Raw genomic sequence first — 26,742 nt, 5'->3', positions numbered from 1 at the left:
TAATGTCAAAGTACTGTGATGTCACTTAATTTCTTAGTCCAGCAGGTGGTCATTTTTGTAGGCCTTGGCACTGTATAGTTAAATACCTTGGTCTGTTGTAGCTCTAAGTTCCTTTTACAGATATTTTCATGGTAATTGCTCTCCTGCTCTTTCCAACCTGTAGCTTCTGTCAGGGTTTTTGGTCAGGAAACTCGTTTTGCCACCACTTCACACTGATACACTCTGGCCATACCTAGGTGTAGAACGAAGAACTATGCATGTCGCTTTTTTTTCCCATATGCTGCATCAATTTGGAATTATTTGCTGGTCTTACTTATTGATTACACCTTCCTTATAAATGATATCACAATATTGAAATAAATTGAAAAGAAGAACACCACAGAGGGGTGCACAGTCAAATGCTGCAAAACGCATTCAGGATTATGCTTGACAACAGGAGACCCAGAGTCGAGTCTCAAAGGTTGAGACTGGGATGTTCAACGTTGAGACTGGAATGTCCAAGGTTTAGACTGGAATGTCCAAGGTTTAGACTGGGATGTCAAAGATTGAGTCTCGAGTCGAGTCTCATAGGCCATCTCAACTTCAATCTCAGATGTTAAGGATCGAGTCTCGTGTCGAGTCTCAACTTCAATCTCAGATGTCACAGATTGAGTCGAGTGTCATAGGCCAGGTCTCAACTTCAATCTCAGATGTCACGGATTGAGTCTCGTGTCTCGTCTCAGGCCGAGTCTCAACTTCAATCTCAGATGTAACGGATTGAGTCTCGTGTCGAGTCTCAACTTCAATCTCAGATGTCACAGATTGAGTCTCGTGTCGAGTCTCAACTTCAATCTCAGATGTCACAGATTGAGTCTCAAGTCGAGTCTCAGGCCGAGTCTCAACTTCAATCTCAGATGTCACGGATTGAGTCTCCAGTTGTGTCATAGGCTGGGTCTCAACTTCAATCTCAGATGTTATGGATTAAGTCTCATGTCGAGTCTCATAGGCCAAGTTTCAACTTCACTCTCTGATGTCACAAATTGAGTCTCCAGTTGTGTCATAGGCTGGGTCTCAACTTCAATCTCAGATGTTATGGATTAAGTCTCATGTCGAGTCTCATAGGCCGAGTTTCAACTTCAATCTCTGATGTCACAAATGATCTTTGATGCCTACCTGAGGCAACTCCGACAAGGAAATGTCAAAAGGCTGCATTGAGGTTATGGAGCATGGTGACTCTTGACAAGGACATTATGCTGACTATTTTGTTGTCATGTGGGTCTTTTGGGACTTCCACTGGTAACATGTATCCCAGTGCTACCTTCCGCATGGTTCTGGTTGTTGGCCACTAAACCGACACCCCTCACTTTGTTAGTGGGAAGAGTGACTGTGACACCATACCAGGACTATAACCAACACCTGACAAAGGGTGGATGAGCTCGCTTCGGAGATGGTGTCTCCTAAAAAAACACCCAAGGGGAGTAGGGAAATTTATTTTTCCACCTGGCCTAGTCACCCCCTCCTGCACAGTGGACCTGCGAAGAGGTTTTCTTGTTTCAGGACTAGGTGAAGGTTCTGCCAGTTTTCTTCTTTTTTTTGTAGCCCTTTACATTCAGTGGCTCTTTGCCTTGTTTAGGGCGAATCTCAAAAAAAAAAAAAACATCCGTGTCACAATTGTGTTGATATTACCCACAATATGGTATCAACTGTAAAAGTACTTGCCCAGGGACCAGTGTAATATTCAAATAAAGTCTGCTTATGGATCTTATATTATGGTGCATCAGTGATCCTGAGGCTCTGGTGGTTACATCTTAACGGTCATTATTAGATATGGTGGTCAACCGATCGAGAGCTAAAATTGCATCGCACAATAAGCACAAGGCAGTGGGACGGCATGCAGTATAGCAGAGAAGTACAGCAGAGAAGACGTATAGCAGAGAAGGCCACAGGGAAGCAATGGTGGGAAGCAAGTATGGAGAAAAATCAGATGGATGGAAGTGCAAAGCGACAGGAATGGCAGCCAAGCAAAGAAGCAATGTGGAGGGGGAAAAGCGTGAAGCGGTGTGGCGGCACACCCGCATGAGACGTTTCAAGGATCTGATCTTGAGGCTCGAGAGGCCGCGATCCACCTTGGCAGTGTTGGCGCAGTATGATTCGAGCAGACGAAGGGTACAGCGCCGGAAGCAGCACTCCTCTACGATCCCTCGCTCCACCCGCCTGGGACTCTTGAACGATGAATGTTTGACTGTGGGGCGGCAGGAAACAGAGTGAGTCGCTAATCTCTGCACTTGATGCTCTTCTCACCTTGATGGCTGTGATCTCTGCCTTTGCTTTCGTCTTACATTCGTTTACATTAAACTGGTAAAATTGCATTACTTACTAATTACTATTATTGATAATTATTATTTGCTCGATTGCACTATTTGTGTACGGTATATAAGTATTTTCCAAATCCTCACGACCACCACCCTGACCCTTTAGGAAATGGATCTTGTAAATCGTCACTGATGACGTGTTGCATTATGCAAATGAGGCGATTGGTTAAGGTACCCTTCATGTTATGTGGTGCCATTTAGTATACATATATACTATTGGGAAAGGGGTGGTGGTGCAAATTTAGTGTTTTAAGCTAATTTATTTTTGTTGTGAGTCCTTATGATTAACAAGTACAAAAAGTTTTAATTAAAACAAAAGCCGCGTCGATGTTACACAATGCCTAGATGCAGCTGTGCCTATAACGTCGATGTTATAGGCACAGGACATTCCTATTGATTCGATTACTTGATGTTATTTTTGTGCAAAGTGAAAATATATCTCGGCAATTTCCCGTGTGTGGCGACGAATTTTTAATATATCTCGGCATTTTCCCGTCTGTTATTTCAGGCAGTGTATGACTGACCATGCCGCAATTTTAAAAAACATATATCTCGGCAATTTCCCGTGTGTGGCGACACGTGAACGAAGCTATGCTCCTCTCTCCACATTATTGTGACGACGTATAAATTAAATATTTCATCGTGACGATTGTCATCAAATGGACGAATTTTTAATATATCTCGGCATTTTCCCGTCTGTTATTTCGGGCGGTGTATGACTGACCATGCCGCGATTTAAACAAAATATATATATCTCCGCATTTTCCCGTCTGTTATTTCGGGCGGTGTATGACTGACCATGCCGCGATTTAAAAAAAATATCTCAATGGACTTGAAGTTACAGGCCTTTGAGAATTCATTTCATTCTATAAAGGGCAACTTTCATCGGATTTTCTTCCCGTTTTTTTTCAACCGAGTCTAAAACTATGTTAGCGACTGTGAAAAATGAAATGATATATCGAATTTGATTTGAAATAAAACTGTGTGAGAGAGGAAGACACCACGGGCCTACAAAACAGGCCTCAAAGCTATGCGAGTTAATAAAATGGTGGATATTTGTTTATATGAGGCCTCTCCCAGAATGGGTGGAGCTATGGTTCCCAGAATGGGTGGAGCTTTGAGGTTTTGTCTTCCCTGCAAGAACAAGAAGAAGAACAACAACAACAACAGCAGAGGGCATTCTATGACCAGCGTCTGCGACGCGGCTAAAAACATCTGATTAGGTTTGATGGTTCGAGTGTCCTTGTATAATTAATTTCATAGGTTGTCCTTTTTGGTAAGTGAGGCCTACTAGTAGTTAGGCAGTTAAGAGGAAGCACCGTTCATTTTTTCAGGAAAGCACCAAATTTGGCACAGATGTAGTATGGACCTATACAATTGTTTTCCTGAGGGGCGCCCAAAAATTCAGAAAATTCAAAAAATCCAAAAAAATGTCCTGGATGCCGTGAAAAAGGGGAGAAAACGGGTATTGATTCAAACTGTAGATTCTGATATTGTGGTCTTGGCAATAGCACACTACTTTACCTACCAGTCACACGGTGTGGAGGAACTCTGGATTGCCATTGGCACTGGTAAAAGCTACCGCTACCTTGCCATCCATAAAATTGCCACCGGCCTTGGCCGCAGGAAGTCCGAGTCTTTGCCATTATTTCATGCCTTCCCTGGCTGCGACACAGTGTCATTTTTTGCCCAAATTGGGAAAAAGACAGCCTGGAAGGCTTGGGAGGCATACCCCAGCATCACGCAGACCTTTCATGCTCTCGCTTATAGGCCATCTGTGGACGCTATTACTATGGAACTACAGAGCATTGAAAGATACGTTGCCATCCTCTATGACCGGACTACCGAGATAAAGACAGTGAATGACATGCACCGACACTTGTTCACGAAGAAGGCAAGAACAATTGATCACATTCCCCCAACAGCAGACGCCTTCGACCAACACCTAAAACGTGCATGTTTTCAGGCTGGACACGTATGGAGTCAGGCACTTGTGCCCTACCCAGAACTTCCATCACCAGCTGATTGGGGCTGGATGAAAACAGGGACTTCTTGGACACCAATTTGGACCACAATACCACTGATACAGGAGGCATGTTCAGAGCTTACAAGCTGCCATTGTAAGTCGGCCTGTAAAGGCAACTGTAAATGCTCCAGGGCAAATCTGCCCTGCACATCACTGTGTGACTGCGATGGACAGTGCTTGTAGTACTACGCGTCTGTGCGAGAGCCTCCACCTTTCAAGTGCCCACAATATTTTAAGTTAAAACTGCAACTGTGTGTAACTTTGATTAATTAATACCGTTCCATTGTTATCAGAGACCAATAAAACAATGTGTATCACTTGGAATTGAAATTTTACCTAAAATACTATGAGAGATTCAAGGAAAATGGAAACACCATGGCGGCCATCTTGAAATTAAAGATGATGGATGCCAATCTTTATGCAATTGATCCCATTGGATTCAGAGACCAGGAAAACATGGGGTAAGACACTGGAACTGTGGTGTTATCGCTCATAGTATAGAAGTTATTGAGGGAAATAGGTCACAGAGGGCGGTCATGTTGAAATTCAATATGGCGGCCACCAGGGGTTCTGAATTTTTGGGCGCCCCTCAGGAAAACAATTGTATCGGTCCATACTACATCTGTGCCAAATTTGGTGCTTTCCTGAAAAAAAGAACGGTACGCCCTATTTTTCGGTCCTAACTGCCTAAGTATTGGGATTACTTATCTTGTTAATGTCCACAAGCAAAACTTGAAGCAAAACTTTTTTTCTCTAACAACAATATCTTGAGCATTTCTTGCCAGATGCTTGATATAACTTTCCCATGCTGTCTGAGGTTTTTGTCTCATTAATGAACAAAAGATGTAATGAGTCTGGTATTTTTGGTTTCGCTAGAATGACTTTGTTTATATGATATTGTCTTGACGTAGTAACGTCAACATCACTCACTGCAGAGCCAATGAAAATATTGTAAACTTCCCAAGAATGTCAACTTGATTCACACGCAGCACAGGCACGATGGACCGAATGCCCATTTCACATTGTTTGTCTCTATTTGTATGATATGTACAAGTGAGTTTAGACTAGATTAAGTATAAAAATTTAGGATGTTAAAAAAAAATTTTTTTTGAGGCCTGACTGCGTCTCCACCAAGTCGAACACATATTCGAGACTCAATAAATAAATGAGCAGCACAGACATCGGTTCACAGCCCTTTGATTGGTTCCGATGTGTTTATGTTTATAATAACGTTATGTCGCGTTTATGGGAAACTCATGGGTGTTGATCATCATTGGCGTCACAGGGTGTTGGAACATTGGGGGCGGGGCGGGTAGAGGTGGAATAATCATACACAATCGCACTTTTCTTTCATTTTGCCTGGAAATGACCTCAAAGCTGCTTGAACCTTAAGGATCTTTTGTCCAGCTGGGATGTTGTGTATAATTTTGTGGTTAAACGTCCGTGAATAGGATAGCCAGCACATTGAGTCACTACCTTCAGACCGTGCAGCCAAACAGCCAGCTGGAACACTGCCTTTGTATCCCAGGGTTCGAATCTCCATGAGACGGAGGGACTCACCGAGCAATGCGAGGGTTTTACCCTGAGAGCCAGCCCCGGACCCCCTCCGGTTTAACCTGATGAGCTCATGGAGTCTTGGAGCCCCAAAGAGTTCTCGAGTTGCACGTCGTTACGCAACACTTTTGGGCTGCTGCCTTGCATCAGAAACATAAGTATTAAATAAGAGCAATGAGGCTAGCTCATACATTCCAAAAACTTCCATGTTTTTCTTTTTCCTTCAATGGCCAACTCATGCGCTTTGTGCTGTGTTCGCACCTGCACATGGACATTATTCACCGAACACCTCATCAGCTGAGGCTGTGCAAAGACATGACCAATCCGCTTACGAACAAATCCACCATTTTCTAGCAATGTGGTGACGAGTGAAAGCTTCTCTTTCTGTCTCGTGTTTTTTTTGTTTTTTTTAAATCTCTCTCTCTCTCTCTTTCTCCTACTCCCTCTTACTCTCCACATTATTTACTTATTTTTTCTCATGGTCAAAGGGGAGCTTCGTCATCCGCAATCACATCAAGGCAAAGACAGTAGAGTACATCAATTGGATTTTTCCATTATAATTGCAATGACAAGGACTGTCATTGTAATTATAATGTAAAAAATATTGAACCCCATAAATTATTGCACACTCAAATTGTTACCCCACATCATGAGCCAGAGGTTGAGTTGGGAACACGAGCCAGGCCAAGACGAATATTTGAACTAGGACAGCAACTTCACCAGTAAAAGGAGTTTTGATGATAATTTTACAAAAAGATGTACTCTTCAGTTTATAGATATTTGTCTTATTATCGACCTATTGACAGTGCTTTCTGATTGGGAAAACCAAACAATGGCGATACAATTACACGACAACAAAGGGCCTCTCTCATAATCCACTCAAATCCAACTCATTTTGTCATTCTGAAGAGAAAGAATAAGTCCCCTTGGACAGATATTACATTGAAAGGAAACTGTTTAAATGCATTAAATGACTTCTCAGAAATATTTACCTCCGTCACCAAAGGTGACGCCTGTATGTTTACTTCTCTGTCTGTGAGCAGGATATCTCAAAGAGTTATGGTCGGATTCGGACTAAACCTAGTGGAGGGGTTTGCTGTGTAACAAAGGACGAATTGATTCGATTTCGGTGAAGATCTGAATCCGGAACCGGATACGATGTTTTTTTTTTAAGTGATTCAATCTTCATCATTGAGTGATACGGTCAAAAACGATATATATCATGATATTTCAAAAGGTTGTGGACAAGTAATGACAAAACTTGGTGGATGAGTTGGCTAAGTAATGAGAACAAGCCGATTCAATCCCAGTTTCGGACTATCAGTGGGATACAAAACATAAACCGTTCATCCTGGTAGTCCGTCCGCTCTACCGATTGCTGTTCCAGTTTGTTTTGTAACTATTTATTCACATAACAAATGAAACATGAGGAGCATTCGAAGAGCACACGAGAAGTCGATATAAATAGATATTGTACAGATAGGATTGTGTAGTATGAGCATGGGCCATGTGAGTAGGAAGCCCATCTCGATGCATGCAAGGAGAAAAACTGTGAGTTTAAGGTTGTTCATGCGTTCTTCACACAGGGAGTGAAGACATGTTAATTAGCTCTAGGGTTTAACATTAATCTCCCCAGTATGTCATTGCCTCCTGTGATTTCCCCTATTTTCTTACAATTATAACAAGCCGGTCAAAATAACCCACATCTTTACAATTACAACAACAACAATAACAACGAGTGCTCCATTAAACCACAACTACCGGCATAAATGCCGGCAGTACCCGGACATTACGATTGACAAATAAACCCCGCCTCGAAGGAATTGTAATCGGCAATTAAGCCCCACCCAGTAGAGGCGGAGAATCGGTGGGCGGTAAAGAGTGTCGTGACGCCCCGCCCCCGAAGTGCATGATTGATCAGGGTGACGTTATCGAGAGACTTCGAGAACGGAGGAATAAGAATCAGTCTTTCTTGTCCTGGCTTTGTGGTGGGCGGTCGTGTTTTCTCGTGTGCGATCATGAGGAGAACTTTCAGAGCTCGGGTGGACTTTTGCGATCATGAGGAGGAGTTGTTAGTGGCGGTTTGTGGGTTCGCGTTGTGCTTCCCCGGACGGCAGAGGGACCTGAGGGAAGATTACCCTAAAAAAGGACCTCACATTCATGGTGCCGAGGAGCGGCTGTCTTGTGCGCTTCCTGCCTGTGGGGCTTCGAGCTTCAACAACCAGCAAGCTCCTAAAAAAAAAAGAGTGCCGGCCGATATAAAAAGCACATTTTTTCTTTTTATTTTTTCTTTCCCCTGTTTTCGTTTGTCAGTGGAGACGTCTCACCGTAGGATTTGTTTTACCTCAACATTCTTTTTTATCGTATTGCATTTATTTTCATTAAACCATTATTATTCTTGCATTTCCTTTGTTGTGTCTTCTTTGCATGGTGTTGGGTCCATGAATAAACCAGTGTGGCTTTTGTCCATGCAGGTACGCACCCCATTGCTTTTTGTCCGATGCACGCCAAAAAGTGCCACCAATTTTCGGCTTGTTAGCCTCGGAGTAAAGACCGACCGGCTTTCCCTCCAAGGCTGGTCTTCAACGGCCACAGACCTGACTATGTATATATGTATATGTATATATATATATATATATATATATATATATATATATATATATATATATATATATATATATATATATATACATGGCGGGGCTAGCCCCAAAACTGTGGGAGTAGTTTGGGGACGGATGGACAGACAGACAGACGGACGGACAGACACTCCTGTTTTATAACATATATTATATAATTTCAAAACACACCTGGTCACAAGTGTGCCTCAATGACCGGGTGCCCAGTCGATGTCCTCAGCATAATCCTGTTTCGGCCCTTCAACCTCGATACGGTCAGATAAGGTGGGCCAGCAGGGGCACATACGCCTCCACATGCAGCAGCTACATCCGGATGCGTACATACCCCCACCCGCAGCCAGTGAGAACACAGACTACAACAACAAAACCGCCTCCACTCCCAGAATCCACAGCCCTTCATCCACTCGCACACCAAAAAAAACCAAAAAAACCGACCACCACCCTTACAACATGCACCACTCAAACAAAAACACATTAATGCAAAACCACACCCACTTCTGCAACACACACACACACACACACACACACACACACACACACACACACACACACACACACACCATTCACACATCTCCATTTCTCTTCCGCGCTCAGTCACTACCCATTTAGACTAAATGAAATATATATATATATATCAATTCATCGAATCAATTAACCCTGGTGGCTAAATTATATAAATTAACCTTTCCCATGTTGTTCTCCCCAATGAAAACTGCATAAAGCAACCAATAAAAGTTACACAAGGTAAGCCCTTTGCTGTTCTTCTACTCTGCCCAAGTTCATCTACAGCTGTAGTACATGCATGAGAATCCCAATGCTATATAATCGAAGCCACTTTAATAATTATCATTTACATAACCAGTGCACAATGTTTTGAGACATTGTGCTGTATATAGTTTTTGGCCCGATCTCTCAAATGTGAAGATGCACTTAGAAGATTATTATCATATCCGAATCCGGATCTTCACCAAAATTGAATCGATTATTCCTTGTCACACATCCAACCTCTCCACCAAATTTTGGCCGAATACATCCACAACTTTTTGAGATATACTGCTCACAGACATACAGACAGGGGTGCATACATAACCTAGGACCACCTACGCTGACATAGGTAAATATAGCTGAAAGATGGGTGGAGAAGTCAGACACTTGTGTGTCAGAAAACTCAACATTTTAGGATGAGAGGGGAGGCTATGTAGACATCCAATTCTGGTGGTTGCTAATTGAGGATATTCATTTTTTTTTTTCCTGGAAGTTCCAGCAGTGTCCATGTGTTTCGTACTTTCCCACCCCCCACCTCCACCCCCCCCCCCCGCCTTCCCATGCTTCCTCCCCGCCTAAATCTAGGCTCTCTGCTCACCTTCTCTCTTTCATTCCTCTTTTCTCCCACCTCTGGAACAAACTCCCTCACTCTCTTCAATCCCACTCCTCCATCCAGGTCTTTAAAACAGCTGTTCACCACCATCTCTCATCTTCCCCCCATCCAAAACCTTGATCTTTTCTACCCTCGTTAATTCACCCCAGATACACTTTTTTGAAATATCAACTTCTTTCCTGGAATTCCTTGCAGTGTCCATGTGTTTTATACTTCTCCCACCCCCCGCCCCCTCCTTCCCACAGATCTCCCGATGTCCCTGCTCTCAAACGTTGTACTTGTGTGCTTCTCTCTCTCTCCCCATCTTGTCTCCCGCTCCCTTTTTGTATGTTGTTGTGTGTCCGTTTGTTTTTGGGTTTTTTTTTTCCTGTGATTGATGTTAGTTAGCTCTCACACGATCCTCGATCTTGTATACAAAAAAAACAAACAAACAAAAAACGCCTATATTCACATTAATTTAAGGGATATTGATGAATAATTAACCCTTCAATAACACCAAATAATCTTGTAACTATATTAGAACTTTATGTGAACCTGCATAACTTTATTGAACCTCCATAATTATTGGAAAAGTGAAGTTAAATTTGTTAAATTTTTTTAAATTAAATGGTAAAGCCATTAGTTGGTAAATAAATGGTAAAGTTAAATGGTATACATGGAAATACCAAGAAATAAAAGCTTGCCTTCTGTACCCTTGCCTCATATTCATCTTTTGTTGAGTATATAGCAATAATAATTTAAAAATTATTTCACTGTTCCATTATTTATGGAGGGCACTGTATGTGCATGGGCTCACGAGACACCCTGGTGGTACACACACTCGTCTCTCAGCCGTCTCGCCTGGGTTTGAATCCCGACCCAGCTATCAACTGTCATCCTGGTGTTTTACACGCAGTGAGATTCATCAATGGATGTGCCATCCCTGGATGGAAGATAAACTGGTGTCCCATCTGCTGACATTCGTTGGTGGACGTGAAAGATCCCATGGTGTCCTTCATGAAGAGGAAGCGAGTTATCTCCGGCACCCTAAACAAATTACAAATTTTTGCCATAACTACAATTGGGAGACGGTTGGCAAACTACCCAACTTAAACCTTGCCAAGAAACTGCTTCAGCAACACCAACACTCCATAAAGAGTATGCTTCATATATGTACAGTCGTGGCCAAAAATATTGGCACCCTTGCACCTTTTTCAAATAATGTACCATTTCTTCCAGAAAATTGCTGAAATTAAAAAATCTTTTGGTATCCACATATGTGTTTCTTTGGTTTGCAGTGGAACAAAATCAAAAAAAAAAGCTGAAAAGATAACTAAATCTTAGCTTATTCCACACAGAAATCCTAAAATGGCCCAGACAATATCATTAGTACCTTTTAGTAGTTTATAGAAATAATTAGATTTCAAGCAGGTGATTCGCCTATACTTTGGAATTGAACTCACCTGTGGTGAGTTGCAGTTGCCTGCAATATAAAAATCACTCATTCAACCAGTTTGAATGGAGAAAAGGAGCCATTCTGCTGTTTTGTGTCACTGTGTGCCAATGAGCATGGAGAAAAGAAAGAAAACCAGAGAATTGTCTGAGGAGGTCAGACACAAGATTATAACCAAGCATGGACAATCTCAAGGCTGCAAGTCCATCTCCAGAGACCTTGATGTTCCTGTGTCCACCGTACACAATGTTATCAGGACGTTTATGGCCCATTGCACTGTAGCCAATCTCCCTGGATGTGGCTGCAAGAGAAAACTTGATCGAAGATTGCAGCGAAGGATTTTTTGAATGGTGGAGAGAGCACCTCAATCGACTGCCAACCAGATTCAAGCTGACCTTCAGACACAAGGTACGACAGTTTCAACTCGCACCATCCGTCGCCTAACCAATGAAAGGGGGTTCTATACCTGGGAGACCCAGGCGGAGCCCACTGCAAAGAAAGCCCGACTGGAGTTTGCCAAAACACACCTGAACAAGCCAAAATTATTCTGGGAGAATGTCCCATGGACAGATGAGACCAAATTAGAGCTTTTTTGGAAAGCACATCATCTCTATGTTTACAGAAAACAAAATGAAGTCTTCAAAGAAAAGAACACCTTCCCTACAGTCAAACATGGAGGAGGTTCAGTGATGTTTTGGGGTTGCTGTGCTGCCTCTGGTACTGGGTACCTTGAATGTGCGAATGGCATCATGAAATCAGGAGATTAAAAAGGCATTTTGGAGCGCAATGTTCAACCCAGTGTCAGAAATCTGGGTCTCCGGCGAAGGTCATTGGTCTTGCAGAAGGACAATGACCCCAAACACACTTCAAAAAGCACCCAGGAATGGTTCAAGACAAAACGCTGGAATGTTCTGAAGTGGTCAGAAATGAGTCCAGATCTAAATCCCATTGAACACCTGTGGGGAGATCTGAAAACATCAGTTGGGATAAGGCACCCTTCAAATCTGGGAGACTGGAGCAGTTTGCTCAAGAAGAGTGGGCCAAGCTGTCAGTATAGAGGTGTAGGAAGCTCATTAATGGTGATAGGAAGCGCTTGACTGCAGTTATTTTGTCCAACGGTTTGTTGTGTTCCCAAATATTAATCGAGGGTGTCAATAATTTTGTCAATGGATATATTAAGTTCTGAATCAAAAACAAAGGTTCTGTAATAGTGAAATAAAGAATGTGAAGACCAAATACTTTTGTCAATTTCATCTTTTTTTGGGTAGAAAATTGTGAGTTATTTAAAAAATGTGCAAGGGTGCCAATATTTTTGGCCAGGAATGTATATATATATATATATATAAAGACCCCAAACACACTTCTTCCGTTGTGATGACCTTCTTCTTCGGATGACTTCTGTTGAACTTGGGGACGACTAAGAAGAAGACCTTTGTTGGTCGAAAGCTTGTCGAAAATTAAAGATCGACCGTCTTGAAGCTTCGTCCGCGTCTGATTTAATCTCCCGATTATTTATTTAATGCAAGTGAGACGCCCTGCTCGTACTGTGGAGTTTCTACTATTTCTATATATATATATAATATAATATAATATAATATAATATCCACGATGCATATATGTATATGTATATGCAGTATATACGTACTTTATAGAATGCTAATGTGATATAAAAATGGGTTTGAAGAATAAACAATGTGCAGTTTTGTAAAAGATTATTACCTCCACAACCAAAGGTGGATGGAGGTTATGGTTTGGTTGTTGTTATTATCGTGAATATGATTTTGTTGTTATTATAGTGAATATGATTTGGTTGTTGTTATTATAGTGAATATGATTAGGTTGTTATTATAGTGAATATGATTTGGTTGCTGTTATTATAGTGAATATGATTTGGTTGTTATTATGACAATGAATATGATGAGGTTGTTGTTATTATAGTGAATATGATTTGGTTGTTGTTATTATAGTGAATATGATTAGGTTGTTATTATGATAGTGAATATGATGAGGTTGTTGTTATTATAGTGAATATGATTAGGTTGTTATTATGATAGTGAATATGATTTGGTTGTTGTTATTATAGTGAATATGATTAGGTTGTTATTATTATAGTGAATATGATGAGGTTGTTGTTATTATAGTGAATATGATTAGGTTGTTATTATGATAGTGAATATGATTTGGTTGTTGTTATTATAGTGAATATGATTAGGTTGTTATTATGATAGTGAATATGATGAGGTTGTTGTTATTATTGTGAATATGGTTTGGTTGTTGTTATTATAGTGAATATGATTTTGTTGTTGTTATTATAGTGAATATGATTAGGTTGTTATTATGACAGTGAATATGATGAGGTTGTTGTTATTATAGTGAATATGATTTGGTTGTTGTTATTATAGTGAATATGATTAGGTTGTTATTATAGTGAATATGATGAGGTTGTTGTTATTATAGTGAATATGATTTGGTTGTTGTTATTATAGTGAATATGATTTGGTTGTTGTTATTATAGTGAATATGATTAGGTTGTTATTATGATAGTGAATATGATTAGGTTGTTGTTATTATAGTGAATATGATTTGGTTGTTATTATGATAGTGAATATGATGAGGTTGTTGTTATCATAGTGAATATGATTAGGTTGTTATTATAGTGAATATGGTTTGGTTGTTGTTATTATAGTGAATATGATTTGGTTGTTGTTATTATAGTGAATATGATTAGGTTGTTGTTATTATAGTGAATATGATTTGGTTGTTGTTATTATAGTGAATATGATGAGGTTGTTGTTATTATAGTGAATATGATTTTGTTGTTATTATAGTGAATATGATTTGGTTGTTGTTATTATAGTGAATATGATTTGGTTGTTGTTATTATAGTGAATATGGTTTGGTTGTTGTTATTATAGTGAATATGATTTTGTTATTATGATAGTGAATATGATGAGGTTGTTGTTATTATAGTGAATATGATTTGGTTGTTGTTATTATAGTGAATATGGTTTGGTTGTTGTTATTATAGTGAATATGATTTTGTTATTATGATAGTGAATATGATGAGGTTGTTGTTATTATAGTGAATATGGTTTGGTTGTTGTTATTATAGTGAATATGATTTTGTTATTATGATAGTGAATATGATGAGGTTGTTGTTATTATAGTGAATATGATGAGGTTGTTGTTATTATCGTGAATATGATTAGGTTGTTATTATAGTGAATATGATGAGGTTGTTGTTATTATAGTGAATATGATTTGGTTGTTGTTATTATAGTGAATATGATTTGGTTGTTGTTATTATAGTGAATATGATTAGGTTGTTATTATGATAGTGAATATGATTAGGTTGTTGTTATTATAGTGAATATGATTTGGTTGTTATTATGATAGTGAATATGATGAGGTTGTTGTTATCATAGTGAATATGATTAGGTTGTTATTATAGTGAATATGGTTTGGTTGTTGTTATTATAGTGAATATGATTTGGTTGTTGTTATTATAGTGAATATGATTAGGTTGTTGTTATTATAGTGAATATGATTTGGTTGTTGTTATTATAGTGAATATGATGAGGTTGTTGTTATTATAGTGAATATGATTTTGTTGTTATTATAGTGAATATGATTTGGTTGTTGTTATTATAGTGAATATGATTTGGTTGTTGTTATTATAGTGAATATGGTTTGGTTGTTGTTATTATAGTGAATATGATTTTGTTATTATGATAGTGAATATGATGAGGTTGTTGTTATTATAGTGAATATGATTTGGTTGTTGTTATTATAGTGAATATGGTTTGGTTGTTGTTATTATAGTGAATATGATTTTGTTATTATGATAGTGAATATGATGAGGTTGTTGTTATTATAGTGAATATGGTTTGGTTGTTGTTATTATAGTGAATATGATTTTGTTATTATGATAGTGAATATGATGAGGTTGTTGTTATTATAGTGAATATGATGAGGTTGTTGTTATTATCGTGAATATGATTTTGTTATTATAGTGAATATGATGAGGTTGTTGTTATTATAGTGAATATGATTTGGTTGTTGTTATTATAGTGAATATGATTTTGTTATTATGGTGAATATGATGAGGTTGTTGTTATTATAGTGAATATGATTTGGTTGTTGTTATTATAGTGAATATGGTTTGGTTGTTGTTATTATAGTGAATATGATTTGGTTGTTGTTATTATAGTGAATATGATTTGGTTGTTGTTATTATAGTGAATATGGTTTGGTTGTTGTTATTATAGTGAATATGATTTGGTTGTTGTTATTATAGTGAATATGATTTGGTTGTTGTTATTATAGTGAATATGGTTTGGTTGTTGTTATTATAGTGAATATGATTTTGTTATTATGATAGTGAATATGATGAGGTTGTTGTTATTATTGTGAATATGATTTGGTTGTTGTTATTATAGTGAATATGATTAGGTTGCTATTATTACAGTGAATATGACTAGGTTATTGTTATTATTGTGAATATGATTTGGTTGTTGTTATTATAGTGAATATGATTACGTTGTTATTATGACAATGAATATGATGAGGTTGTTGGTATTATTGTGAATATGATTAGGTTGCTATTATTACAGTGAATATGACTAGGTTATTGTTATTATTGTGAATATGATTTGGTTGTTGTTATTATTGTGAATATGATTAGGTTGTTGTTATTATAGTGAATATGATTAGGTTGTTATTATTACAGTGAATATGACTAGGTTATTGTTATTATTGTGAATATGATTTGGTTGTTGTTATTATTGTGAATATGATTTGGTTGTTGTTATTATAGTGAATATGATTTTGTTGTTATTATAGTGAATATTATTTGGTTGTTGTTATTATAGTGAATATGATTTTGTTGTTATTATAGTGAATATTGTTTGGTTGTTGTTATTATACTGAATATGATTTGTTTGTTGTTGCAGTGAATATGATTTGGTTGTTGTTTTTATTGTGAATGATTTGGTTGTTGTAGCCAATATGATTTGGTTGTTGTTTTTATTGTGAATGATTTGGTTGTTGTTATAGCCAATATGATTTGTTTGTTGTTACAGTGAATATGATTTGGTTGTTGTTACAGTGAATATGATTTGGTTGTTGTTTTTATTGTGAATGATTTGGTTGTTGTAGCCAATATGATTTGGTTGTTGTTTTTATTGTGAATGATTCGGTTGTTGTAGCCAATATGATTTGGTTGTTGTTTTTATTGTGAATGATTTGGTTGTTGTTATAGCCAATATGATTTGGTTGTTGTTTTTATTGTGAATGATTTGGTTGTTGTTATAGCCAATATGATTTGGTTGTTGTTTTTATTGTGAATGATTTGGTTGTTGTAGCCAATATGATTTGGTTGTTGTTTTTATTGTGAATGATTTGGTTGTTGTTATAGCCAATATGATTTGGTTGTTGTTTTTATTGTGAATGATTTGGTTGTTGTAGCCAATATGATTTGGTTGTTGTTTTTATTGTGAATGATTTGGTTGTTGTAGCCAATATGATTTGGTTGTTGTTTTTATTGTGAATGATTTGGTTGTTGTTATAGCCAATATGATTTGGTTGTTGTTTTTATTGTGAATGATTTGGTTGTTGTTATAGCCAATATGATTTGGTTGTTGTTTTTATTGTGAATGATTTGGTTGTTGTTATAGCCAATATTATTTGGTTGTTGTTTTTATTGTGAATTATTTGGTTGTTGTTATAGCCAATATGATTTGGTTGTTGTTTTTATTGTGAATGATTTGGTTGTTGTTATAGCCAATATGATTTGGTTGTTGTTTTTATTGTGAATGATTTGGTTGTTGTAGCCAATATGATTTGGTTGTTGTTTTTATTGTGAATGATTTGGTTGTTGTTATAGCCAATATGATTTGGTTGTTGTTTTTATTGTGAATGATTTGGTTGTTGTAGCCAATATTATTTGGTTGTTGTTTTTATTGTGAATGATTTGGTTGTTGTAGCCAATATGATTTGGTTGTTGTTTTTATTGTGAATGATTTGGTTGTTGTTATAGCCAATATGATTTGGTTGTTGTTTTTATTGTGAATGATTTGGTTGTTGTTATAGCCAATATGACTAGGTTATTGTTATTATTGTGAATATGATTTGGTTGTTGTTATTATAGTGAATATGATTTGGTTGTTATTATTATAGTGAATATGATTTGGTTGTTATTATTATAGTGAATATGATTTGGTTGTTATTATTATAGTGAATATGATTTGGTTGTTGTTAATATAGTGAATATGATTTGGTTGTTGTTATTATAGTGAATATGATTTGGTTGTTATTATTATAGTGAATATGATTTGGTTGTTATTATTATAGTGAATATGATTAGGTTGTTGTTAATATAGTGAATATGATTTGGTTGTTATTATTATAGTGAATATGATTTGGTTGTTATTATGGTGAATATGATTAGGTTGTTATTATAGTGAATATGATTAGTTGTTGTTAATATAGTGAATATGATTTGGTTGTTATTATTATAGTGAATATGCTTTGGTTGTTATTATTATAGTGAATATGATTTGGTTGTTGTTAATATAGTGAATATGATTTGGTTGTTATTATGGTGAATATGATTTGGTTGTTGTTATTGTGAATGATTTGGTTGTTGTTATTGTGAATGATTTGGTTGTTGTTGTTATTGTGAATGATTTGGTTGTTATTATTGTGAATGTTTTGGTTGTTGTTATTATTGTGAATGATTTGGTTGTTGTTATTATTGTGAATGATTTGGTTGTTGTTATTATTGTGAATGATTTGGTTGTTGTTAATATAGTGAATATGATTTGGTTGTTATTATGGTGAATATGATTTGGTTGTTGTTATTGTGAATGATTTGGTTGTTGTTATTGTGAATGATTTGGTTGTTATTATTATTGTGAATGATTTGGTTGTTGTTAATATAGTGAATATGATTTGGTTGTTATTATGGTGAATATGATTTGGTTGTTGTTATTGTGAATGATTTGGTTGTTATTATTGTGAATGTTTTGGTTGTTGTTATTATTGTGAATGATTTGGTTGTTGTTATTATTGTGAATGATTTGGTTGTTGTTATTATTGTGAATGATTTGGTTGTTGTTAATATAGTGAATATGATTTGGTTGTTATTATGGTGAATATGATTTGGTTGTTGTTATTGTGAATGATTTGGTTGTTGTTATTGTGAATGATTTGGTTGTTATTATTATTGTGAATGATTTGGTTGTTGTTAATATAGTGAATATGATTTGGTTGTTATTATGGTGAATATGATTTGGTTGTTGTTATTGTGAATGATTTGGTTGTTATTATTATTGTGAATGATTTGGTTGTTGTTAATATAGTGAATATGATTTGGTTGTTGTTGTTATTGTGAATGATTTGGTTGTTGTTATTATTGTGAATGATTTGGTTGTTGTTAATATAGTGAATATGATTTGGTTGTTATTATGGTGAATATGATTTGGTTGTTGTTATTGTGAATGATTTGGTTGTTGTTATTATTGTGAATGATTTGGTTGTTATTATTGTGAATGTTTTGGTTGTTGTTATTATTGTGAATGTTTTGGTTGTTGTTATTATTGTGAATGATTTGGTTGTTGTTATTATTGTGAATGATTTGGTTGTTGTTAATATAGTGAATATGATTTGGTTGTTGTTGTTATTGTGAATGATTTGGTTGTTGTTATTATTGTGAATGATTTGGTTGTTGTTAATATAGTGAATATGATTTGGTTGTTGTTATTGTGAATGATTTGGTTGTTGTTATTGTGAATGATTTGGTTGTTGTTATTATTGTGAATGATTTGGTTGTTATTATTGTGAATGTTTTGGTTGTTGTTATTATTGTGAATGTTTTGGTTGTTGTTATTATTGTGAATGATTTGGTTGTTGTTATTATTGTGAATGATTTGGTTGTTGTTATTATTGTGAATGATTTGGTTGTTGTTATTATTGTGAATGATTTGGTTGTTGTTATTATTGTGAATGATTTGGTTGTTATTATTGTGAATGATTTGGTTGTTGTTATTATTGTGAATGATTTGGTTGTTGTTATTATTGTGAATGATTTGGTTGTTGTTATTATTGTGAATGATTTGGTTGTTGTTATTATTGTGAATGATTTGGTTGTTGTTATTATTGTGAATGATTTGGCTGTTGTTATTATTGTGAATGATTTGGTTGTTGTTATTATTGTGAATGATTTGGTTGTTGTTATTATTGTGAATGATTTGGTTGTTGTTATTATTGTGAATGATTTGGTTGTTGTTATTATTGTGAATGATTTGGTTGTTGTTATTATTGTGAATGATTTGGTTGTTGTTATTATTGTGAATGATTTGGTTGTTGTTATTATTGTGAATGATTTGGTTGTTGTTATTATTGTGAATGATTTGGTTGTTGTTATTATTGTGAATGATTTGGTTGTTGTTATTATTGTGAATGATTTGGTTGTTGTTATTATTGTGAATGATTTGGTTGTTGTTATTATTGTGAATGATTTGGTTGTTGTTATTATTGTGAATGATTTGGTTGTTGTTATTATCGTGAATATGATTTGTTTGTTGTGACTTCCCAAGAATGACAGGATATGACGTCAGTGGACGAGGTATTACGTCTCCCTGGACATTTCCTTGCACGTTTTGGCGTCACGTGGGTCGCGATGATCTTCTTCATTAACATCCTCATTGCTCCCTTCTCGCTCTGTGTCTCATTCTGTCTTTGTCTTTCGCACAGAATGAGGGAAAAAGAGAATCCTTCCACACAATCGCTTGAAGTGAATTGACCAATTAAAATGCCCTCCTCACCACAGGTGCCATTTCCTCAAACAGAACCCTTTGTTTCAGTTTCACGATCGGTCCGGCGAACACCTTGAGCTTTCTTTCTTTATTATCTCAATCGCCTAATTTTTGTTCCTAATTCTCCTCATTCCCCCCAAATACTTTCATTCCCCTCCTTCATTCCCTTCATGCCCCTCACCTCATTCCCCTCATTTATTTCCTCATTCCCCTCAGGCTCATTCCCTTCATATGGTCTTGTCCCTCCACGCGTTCAGATTCCCATCCCAGGTTAGTCGATCATCAATCATCTTCATGATCTAGGCCGCCATCTTTGGTTGTTATCTCTTTGGTTTTTATTATAATATGACGTTTATGGTTTGTTCTTATTTCTCCACTCTTCTCTTCAACCAAACAACAGTTAGACCTAACCTCTATCAACCAACATATATACATATTATACATATTATACATTGTGTGTGTGTAATCCAAATGTACATACCGACATTCTGTCTACACGACTGGAATGTACCCAATCCTTCACTGGACCTCGACCCCAGACCTCTGGTTTGTATATTCATGGCAAACAAACCCACGTGACCGACCACGTGACCGAATGTGCAGGTTTTCCTCAGTGACGTAGAGAGAAGTGTATATGTGAGAGGAGGTGTTAAAGAGGTCATGTTAACGAGGTGTCATTTTTGTTATCGACATATGCAGGTTTCAGAAGGTGGAACGGTACCCTTCCAGGCAAATTGTGTGTGTGTGTGGTGTGTGTATATATATATGTGTGTGTGTGTGTGTAACTTATAGTTGACTGTGATCCTGTAGTGTGTGTGTTTGTGTGTGTGCATGTGTGTGTGTGTGTGTGTGTGTGTGTGTGTGTGTGTGTAAGTTGCTGTTGTTGACTGTGATCCTGTACTGTGTGTGTGTGTGTGTGTGTGTGTGTGTGTGTGTGTGTGTGTGTGTGTGTGTGTGTAAGTTGCTGTTGTTCACTGTGATCCTGTAGTGTGTGTGTGTGTGTGTGTATGCTCGTCGAAGGGTTTGCACGTGCTAACTCAGGTGCGCTGATTGATCCATGTATCCATCGGATCCTCACTCGGTTATGTTGTGTCCACTGGACGTTTCAGCACCAGGTTCTGCATTGTTAGCGACTCGTGCGCCCCCTGCAGGCGCGCAGCGGGATGGACACGGCGAGGATGCCGTTTGAACATGAGGTTATTCCTGAATCCTGAGCCATTTGGCTCGTTTTCCACGCGGTGATGGAGGGAGCGCGGTGGATGCGAGTTGGCTCGCTGGGGCTAACGTTACGCTGTGGGAGTGCAGGAGCGGCGTGCCCAGAGTGCGCGGTGGTGGGAAGTGGGAACGACTGCGAGCGGGTGTTCGGGAGAAGGAAAGAGGATGGGAGGAGCTGCAGGAGGACCTCGGGAGGGTCGCGGCACGGAGCGCGTTTCCACCGGGGGGTAGCGAGCCACTCTCGTTTTGCGTGCTTTCCAGGAAATAAGAATTCCAAAGAAAATGGCGACTTGTGAGATTGGGAGTATTAGGGGCTACGAGCTTGAGAAGCATGTCTGACCCCCGCCAGGATCGCTCTACTTGTTAGAGGACCAGTTGAAGCAGTGAAACGAGTTCGGCAGAGTCTCCACAAAGGCTTAACTCGCTCGCCAGTGGGGTGACCATTTTGAGGCCGTTAATAAATGTCGTTCAGCTCCTTCACTCCACTCCTCTATAGGGGTGGAAGGAAGTAATTATTTTGCCATATGTACCAGCTATCAGAGTGCTCCGTAACCACATCAGGTGTTCAGGTGTCACCCTCACCCCGGTCACTTACGAAAGTGAAATCCCCGTGTCCCACACACGAACTGCAGCGCGTCCACCAGCTCGGCTCCGCAGAGGGTCTCCGGCGCCGCGCCGACGACCATGACAGACAGGCTGAAAGTCACTGACAGGAGCAAGAGGCGGTGCGGTGGGAACACCCGACACAGCTGTGAAAGATGGGGTGAAAGACAGAAAGTGTGGTTATGACGAGAGGAAGAAAGTACACCGGCGAAGGCAAATAGCAGGATTAATGGTGAGTCACACCTTCTCTAATCGAAGGATGTACAATAGCAATAAAATGTAAATAATATATCAGAAATCGAGCAACGGTCAGCTCGACTGATCTCTGAGAAATCGGCCATTGGGGGGTGAGAGAGAGAGAGAGGGAGAGAGAGATAGAGATAGAGATAGAGAGAGATATATATAGAGAGAGAGAAAGAGAGAGAGAGAGAGAGAGGTGATCATATGGGCAGCCCCGGGGGTGACCCAGAAGAGCCACAACGTGGGTGAGCCACCTTCTATGCGGCCGCGCCCAGGGGACCGGCGAGGCTTGCCACGACTTGCCCGGGAAGGCGACTCGTGCCTCGCGGATGGGGACGCATTCCAAAAATACGACGATGATTTGATGGAGACCGATTTGCGCCCTAATGCAATGCCCTGGTCACGTCGACCCCTCGTGCTGGGTCCGTTCCTCTGCCGAGGTGACGAGAGAAGCCGCGAAAGTGCTCCAAGAGGCACGAAAAGCCACGAAAAAAGATGTCTCGGTACATGCGTAATGCGGAGGTATTATCGCGTCCGTGGACACTGTGCGTTTGGAAAGTACTGGGAATGATATTCTGCTGCCTTTTTCAAGCGACGGTACAAAGCGAACGTCTTTGCAGAACGCGGTCCTCGCACCGTCCGTGCACCTTCTCACGTCGCCCCTGTCCAAGATTTCTGAACCCACGGCGAATCCCGGTGCAGACAATCAACGCAGACGGTTTTTTGCCCCCTCCTCGGTGTTCAAGTATTACATCACGATTGCACCGAGCGGTGAGATCATCACAATCCAGGTCCATCTCTGGAGACAGAGACAGAGAGAGAGAGAGAGAGAGAGAGAGAGAGAGAGAGAGAGAGAGAGAGAGAGAGAGTGAGAGAGTGAGAGTGAGTGAGTGAGTGAGATTGAGATGTTCGCATCTGATTTACCCTGCCCACGATCATGTCACGAGGTAGGTTAAGACCCACGAGTTGGCACCCTTGAATCGTGGTCCACACTTCGAAGCTCTCTCTACCTTTAGAAATCGACCTTCTGTTCTCACTGGAGGACGAGGTAAGGAAGGGAGGTGTCATGATGATCTCCACGGAGCGTCGGGGCATGATCTTAAGGAAGACCGATGCTTGTGGGCAACAGGCAGCGGCGATGGTTGCTGCAGCAGAGGTTATCCCACAACCCTCGGACTTTCTGACCGACGACCCCGTTTGCCTCCACCAGAGCTTCTCCCACAAAGCCCCACTAGCTCCTTCCTCTCTCTCTCTCCCGCACCTATCTCCAACCCGACGGGTGCATCCTCGAATCGTGGAATCGTCTCTTTGCACTCTACGCGATGCTCGGTCGCGGCGTTCTGCTGCAACACGACAGCGACACGTCGCAGACACAGGATCGTGACACCGACGTAGCTTTTGTGGCTATTTTTAGCAACAAATGACATCATTGTTACAACCCTTTGTACAATACCTATTGTTGCGCCCTATTATTTTTCCATACATTTGTGCGCACAATATCGCGCAAGCTTTGATTTCAGCCTCCACCCAACCTTTTTCGTTCAATACACAACACCTATAGGTATACCCACCCTCCCCCTCCCCAACCCCCCCTCCGTCTTTGGTTACCCTTACGTCACCCCTGCAGTTTTATATCGAGGACGTAACGCGCTGTTTTTCTTTGTTTTCCATGAGACGGAGCAACTTTGCGCAGTTCAAACGCTTGATGTCCCGTGCCCGTCACGCTGCAAAAACGGCACCGAACGCCGATCCGAGCCAATAGGTGCCAAGGTACACACAGGTGCGGTGCACATTCTGTCGAACATCGTCGTCGACCTGCGGCGCCAAAACCCATCGTTTCACCCGCTCAGCCAAATCCGCACATTCTGCACTCGCAAGTTCGGAGAGATTTTAAAATATCTGCTCCTTTTAATTTTAATGAAAGAAGAACAACATCGGAAATGCTCGCGTTCACACTTCTACCTGTAACTTCACGTTGGCACACTTTTTGCCTCGCACGTCATGAGGACTCGCGTCTGCCTGCCGGTCCATGATACGAGGATGGGCTTCGATGGGCTCGGGTGTGCGCACGAACGACTCGATCGGCACGAAAACGCGCAACTCCTCCAACTTTGGAGGAACGGACCGCGGTACCTGGCAGGAGGAGCCGCGTCGCTTCGGACTGTTGCCTCGATGCGAGCGGCCGCAGGAATCCATGGCGAGCTCGGTTCACGAGTAAGGGGTGGGGGGCAGGGGGAAAGGGTGTTTCTGACGGCTCGGGCCAGGGAGGGGAGAGCGGAACAGGAGAGAAGTGTGGACGCTCGACTCACGGCGGCCACCGAGCGAGGGGGTACCCGATGCACCCCGCCTTTTTATAAGAGTGTGTGCGAAATAGTCGTGCGCTCTCCTCCCCCAGCCGCCCACCGCCCCACGAATACCCCACCCTCTCCCGCAACCGCCCACCCCAGGCGCAGCTCGTTTGCTCCACAGCTGTTCGATTGATCTCACTGTGCAAATGAAAGTTCCTTCATCCTGTATACCTTGCGATGGCCATCGCAGCCTCCTCCCGACGAGTCGCCTCTCCGTGTGCCTTGTTCTCCGAGTGGCACCGAAGCGTTTCTCCGGAGGATCTCCCGTCCCGCGCGTCGCAACGATCTCTCACAGACGGATCGATGGAACACTCCTGTCTGTCTCGCCACGGCACAGATTTCCTGTCACTCAACTCCTCGAATCAAACCTCATCTCGATACGCGGAGTCTCCGCGTGCGGCGCAGGGTCGTTGGAGAATTCCTTGAAACATGCACTTATTATATATGGCGCTTTTCCCTTGGACGAGAATGAAATACAGTCTGAAAAAAAAAACATTTTCATTAATTTACTCTTTAACTCACCTGAACCGACCAAGCAATAGGGAACAGAACTTTCATTTTCACGAATTTACTCAATAAATTCACCTGAACCGACCAAACAATGGGAAACAAAACTTTCATTTTCACTAATTTACTCATTAAACTTACCTGAACCGACCAAACAATAGGGAACAGAACTTTCATTTTCACTAATTTACTCAATAAACTCACCTGATCCGACCAAACAATAGGAAACAAAACTTTCATTTTCACTAATTTTTTTTGTTTGTTTGTTTTTTTGTTTTTTTGTATACAAGATCGAGGCTCGTGAAAGAGCGAACATTAATCACACAGAAAGACAAACAGACACACAAAACAAATAACATCGGGAGCGGTAGACAAGATGGGGAGAGAGGGGGAAGGACACAAACACAACATTTGAGAGCAGGGACCGAGAGACATGGAGACATCGAGAGAACTGTGGGAGGGAGAGGGCTTTGGGGGGGGGAGGCTAGAAAATTTAGAAATTTACTAGAAACTAGAAACTAGAAATTTACTCATTAAACTCACCTGAACCGACCAAAAAATAGGAAACAAAACTTTAATATTCACATATTTACTCAGTAAACTTACCTCAACCGACCAATGTAAACACAACTTTCATTTTCATGAATGAATTCATGAACTCACATCAACCGACCAAACAATAGGAAACAAAACTTTCATTTTCACAAATTTACTCATTACACTTACCTGAACCGACCAAACAATAGGAAACAAAACTTTCATTTTCACTAATTTACTCATTAAACTCACCTGAACCGACCAAACAATTGTGAAACAAAACTTTCATTTTCACTAATTTACTCATGAAACTCACCTGAACCAACGAAACAATAGGAAACAAAACTTTCATTTTCACTAATTTACTCATTAAACTCACCTGAACCGACCAAACAATGGGAAACAAAACTTTCATTTTCACAAATTTACTCATTAAACTTACCTGAACTGACCAAACAATGGGAAACAAAACTTTATTTTCACAAATTTACTCATTCCACTTACCTGAACCGACGAAACAATGGGAAACAAAACTTTCATTTTCACAAATTTACTCATTAAACTTACCTGACCTGACCAAACAATGGGAAACAAAACTTTATTTTCACAAATTTACTCATTCCACTTCCTGAACTGACCAAACAATGGGAAACAAAACTTTCATGTACACAAATTTACTCATTACATTTACCTGAACCGACCAAACATTGGGAAACAAAACTTTCATTTTCGCAAATTTACTCATTAAACTCACCTGAACCGACCAAACAATAGGAAACAAAACTTTCATTTTCACTAATTTACTCATTAAACTTACCTGAACCAACCAAACAAGAGGAAACAAAACTTTCATTTTCACTAATTTACTTATCAAACTTACCTGAACCGACCAAGCAATAGGGAACAGAACTTTCATTTTCACTAATTTACTCATGAAACTTACCTAAACCGACCAAACAATAGGAAACAAAACTTTCATTTACACAAATTTACTCATCAAACTTACCTGAACCGACCAAACAATAGGAAATAAAACATTCATTTTCACAAATTTACTCATTAAACTCACCTGAACCGACCAAGCAATAGGGAACAGAAC

At 39.4% G+C, this 26,742-nt stretch overlaps 1 protein-coding gene across 7 annotated transcripts in view; it reads right to left on the bottom strand.

Moving 5' to 3' along the window:
- Positions 1-24,606, bottom strand: part of LOC137423051 (insulin-like growth factor 2) — a 31,659-nt gene extending 7,053 nt beyond the window's left edge. For 2 of the 7 annotated variants that reach the window (XM_068109846.2, XM_068109838.2), the window contains exons 1-3: positions 24,214-24,574; positions 22,004-22,157; positions 2,052-2,221 (exon numbers count right to left, since the gene is read on the bottom strand). In XM_068109846.2, the coding sequence (XP_067965947.1) occupies positions 2,052-2,221; positions 22,004-22,157; positions 24,214-24,447 (558 nt within the window). In that variant the 5' untranslated portion in view covers positions 24,448-24,574. Of the gene's footprint in view, positions 1-2,051; positions 2,222-22,003; positions 22,158-24,213 lie in introns of all 7 variants that reach the window. The other 5 variants (XM_068109856.2, XM_068109851.2, XM_068109826.2 and 2 more) reach the window with 4 other exon arrangements.
- Between the last annotated feature and the right edge of the window lie 2,136 nt (positions 24,607-26,742).

This window comes from Myxine glutinosa, chromosome 1, assembly GCF_964187855.1.
Source record: "Myxine glutinosa chromosome 1, kmMyxGlut1.1, whole genome shotgun sequence".
Classification (NCBI taxonomy): Eukaryota; Metazoa; Chordata; class Myxini; order Myxiniformes; family Myxinidae; genus Myxine; species Myxine glutinosa.
This window is presented reverse-complemented; position numbering and strand designations above follow the sequence as displayed.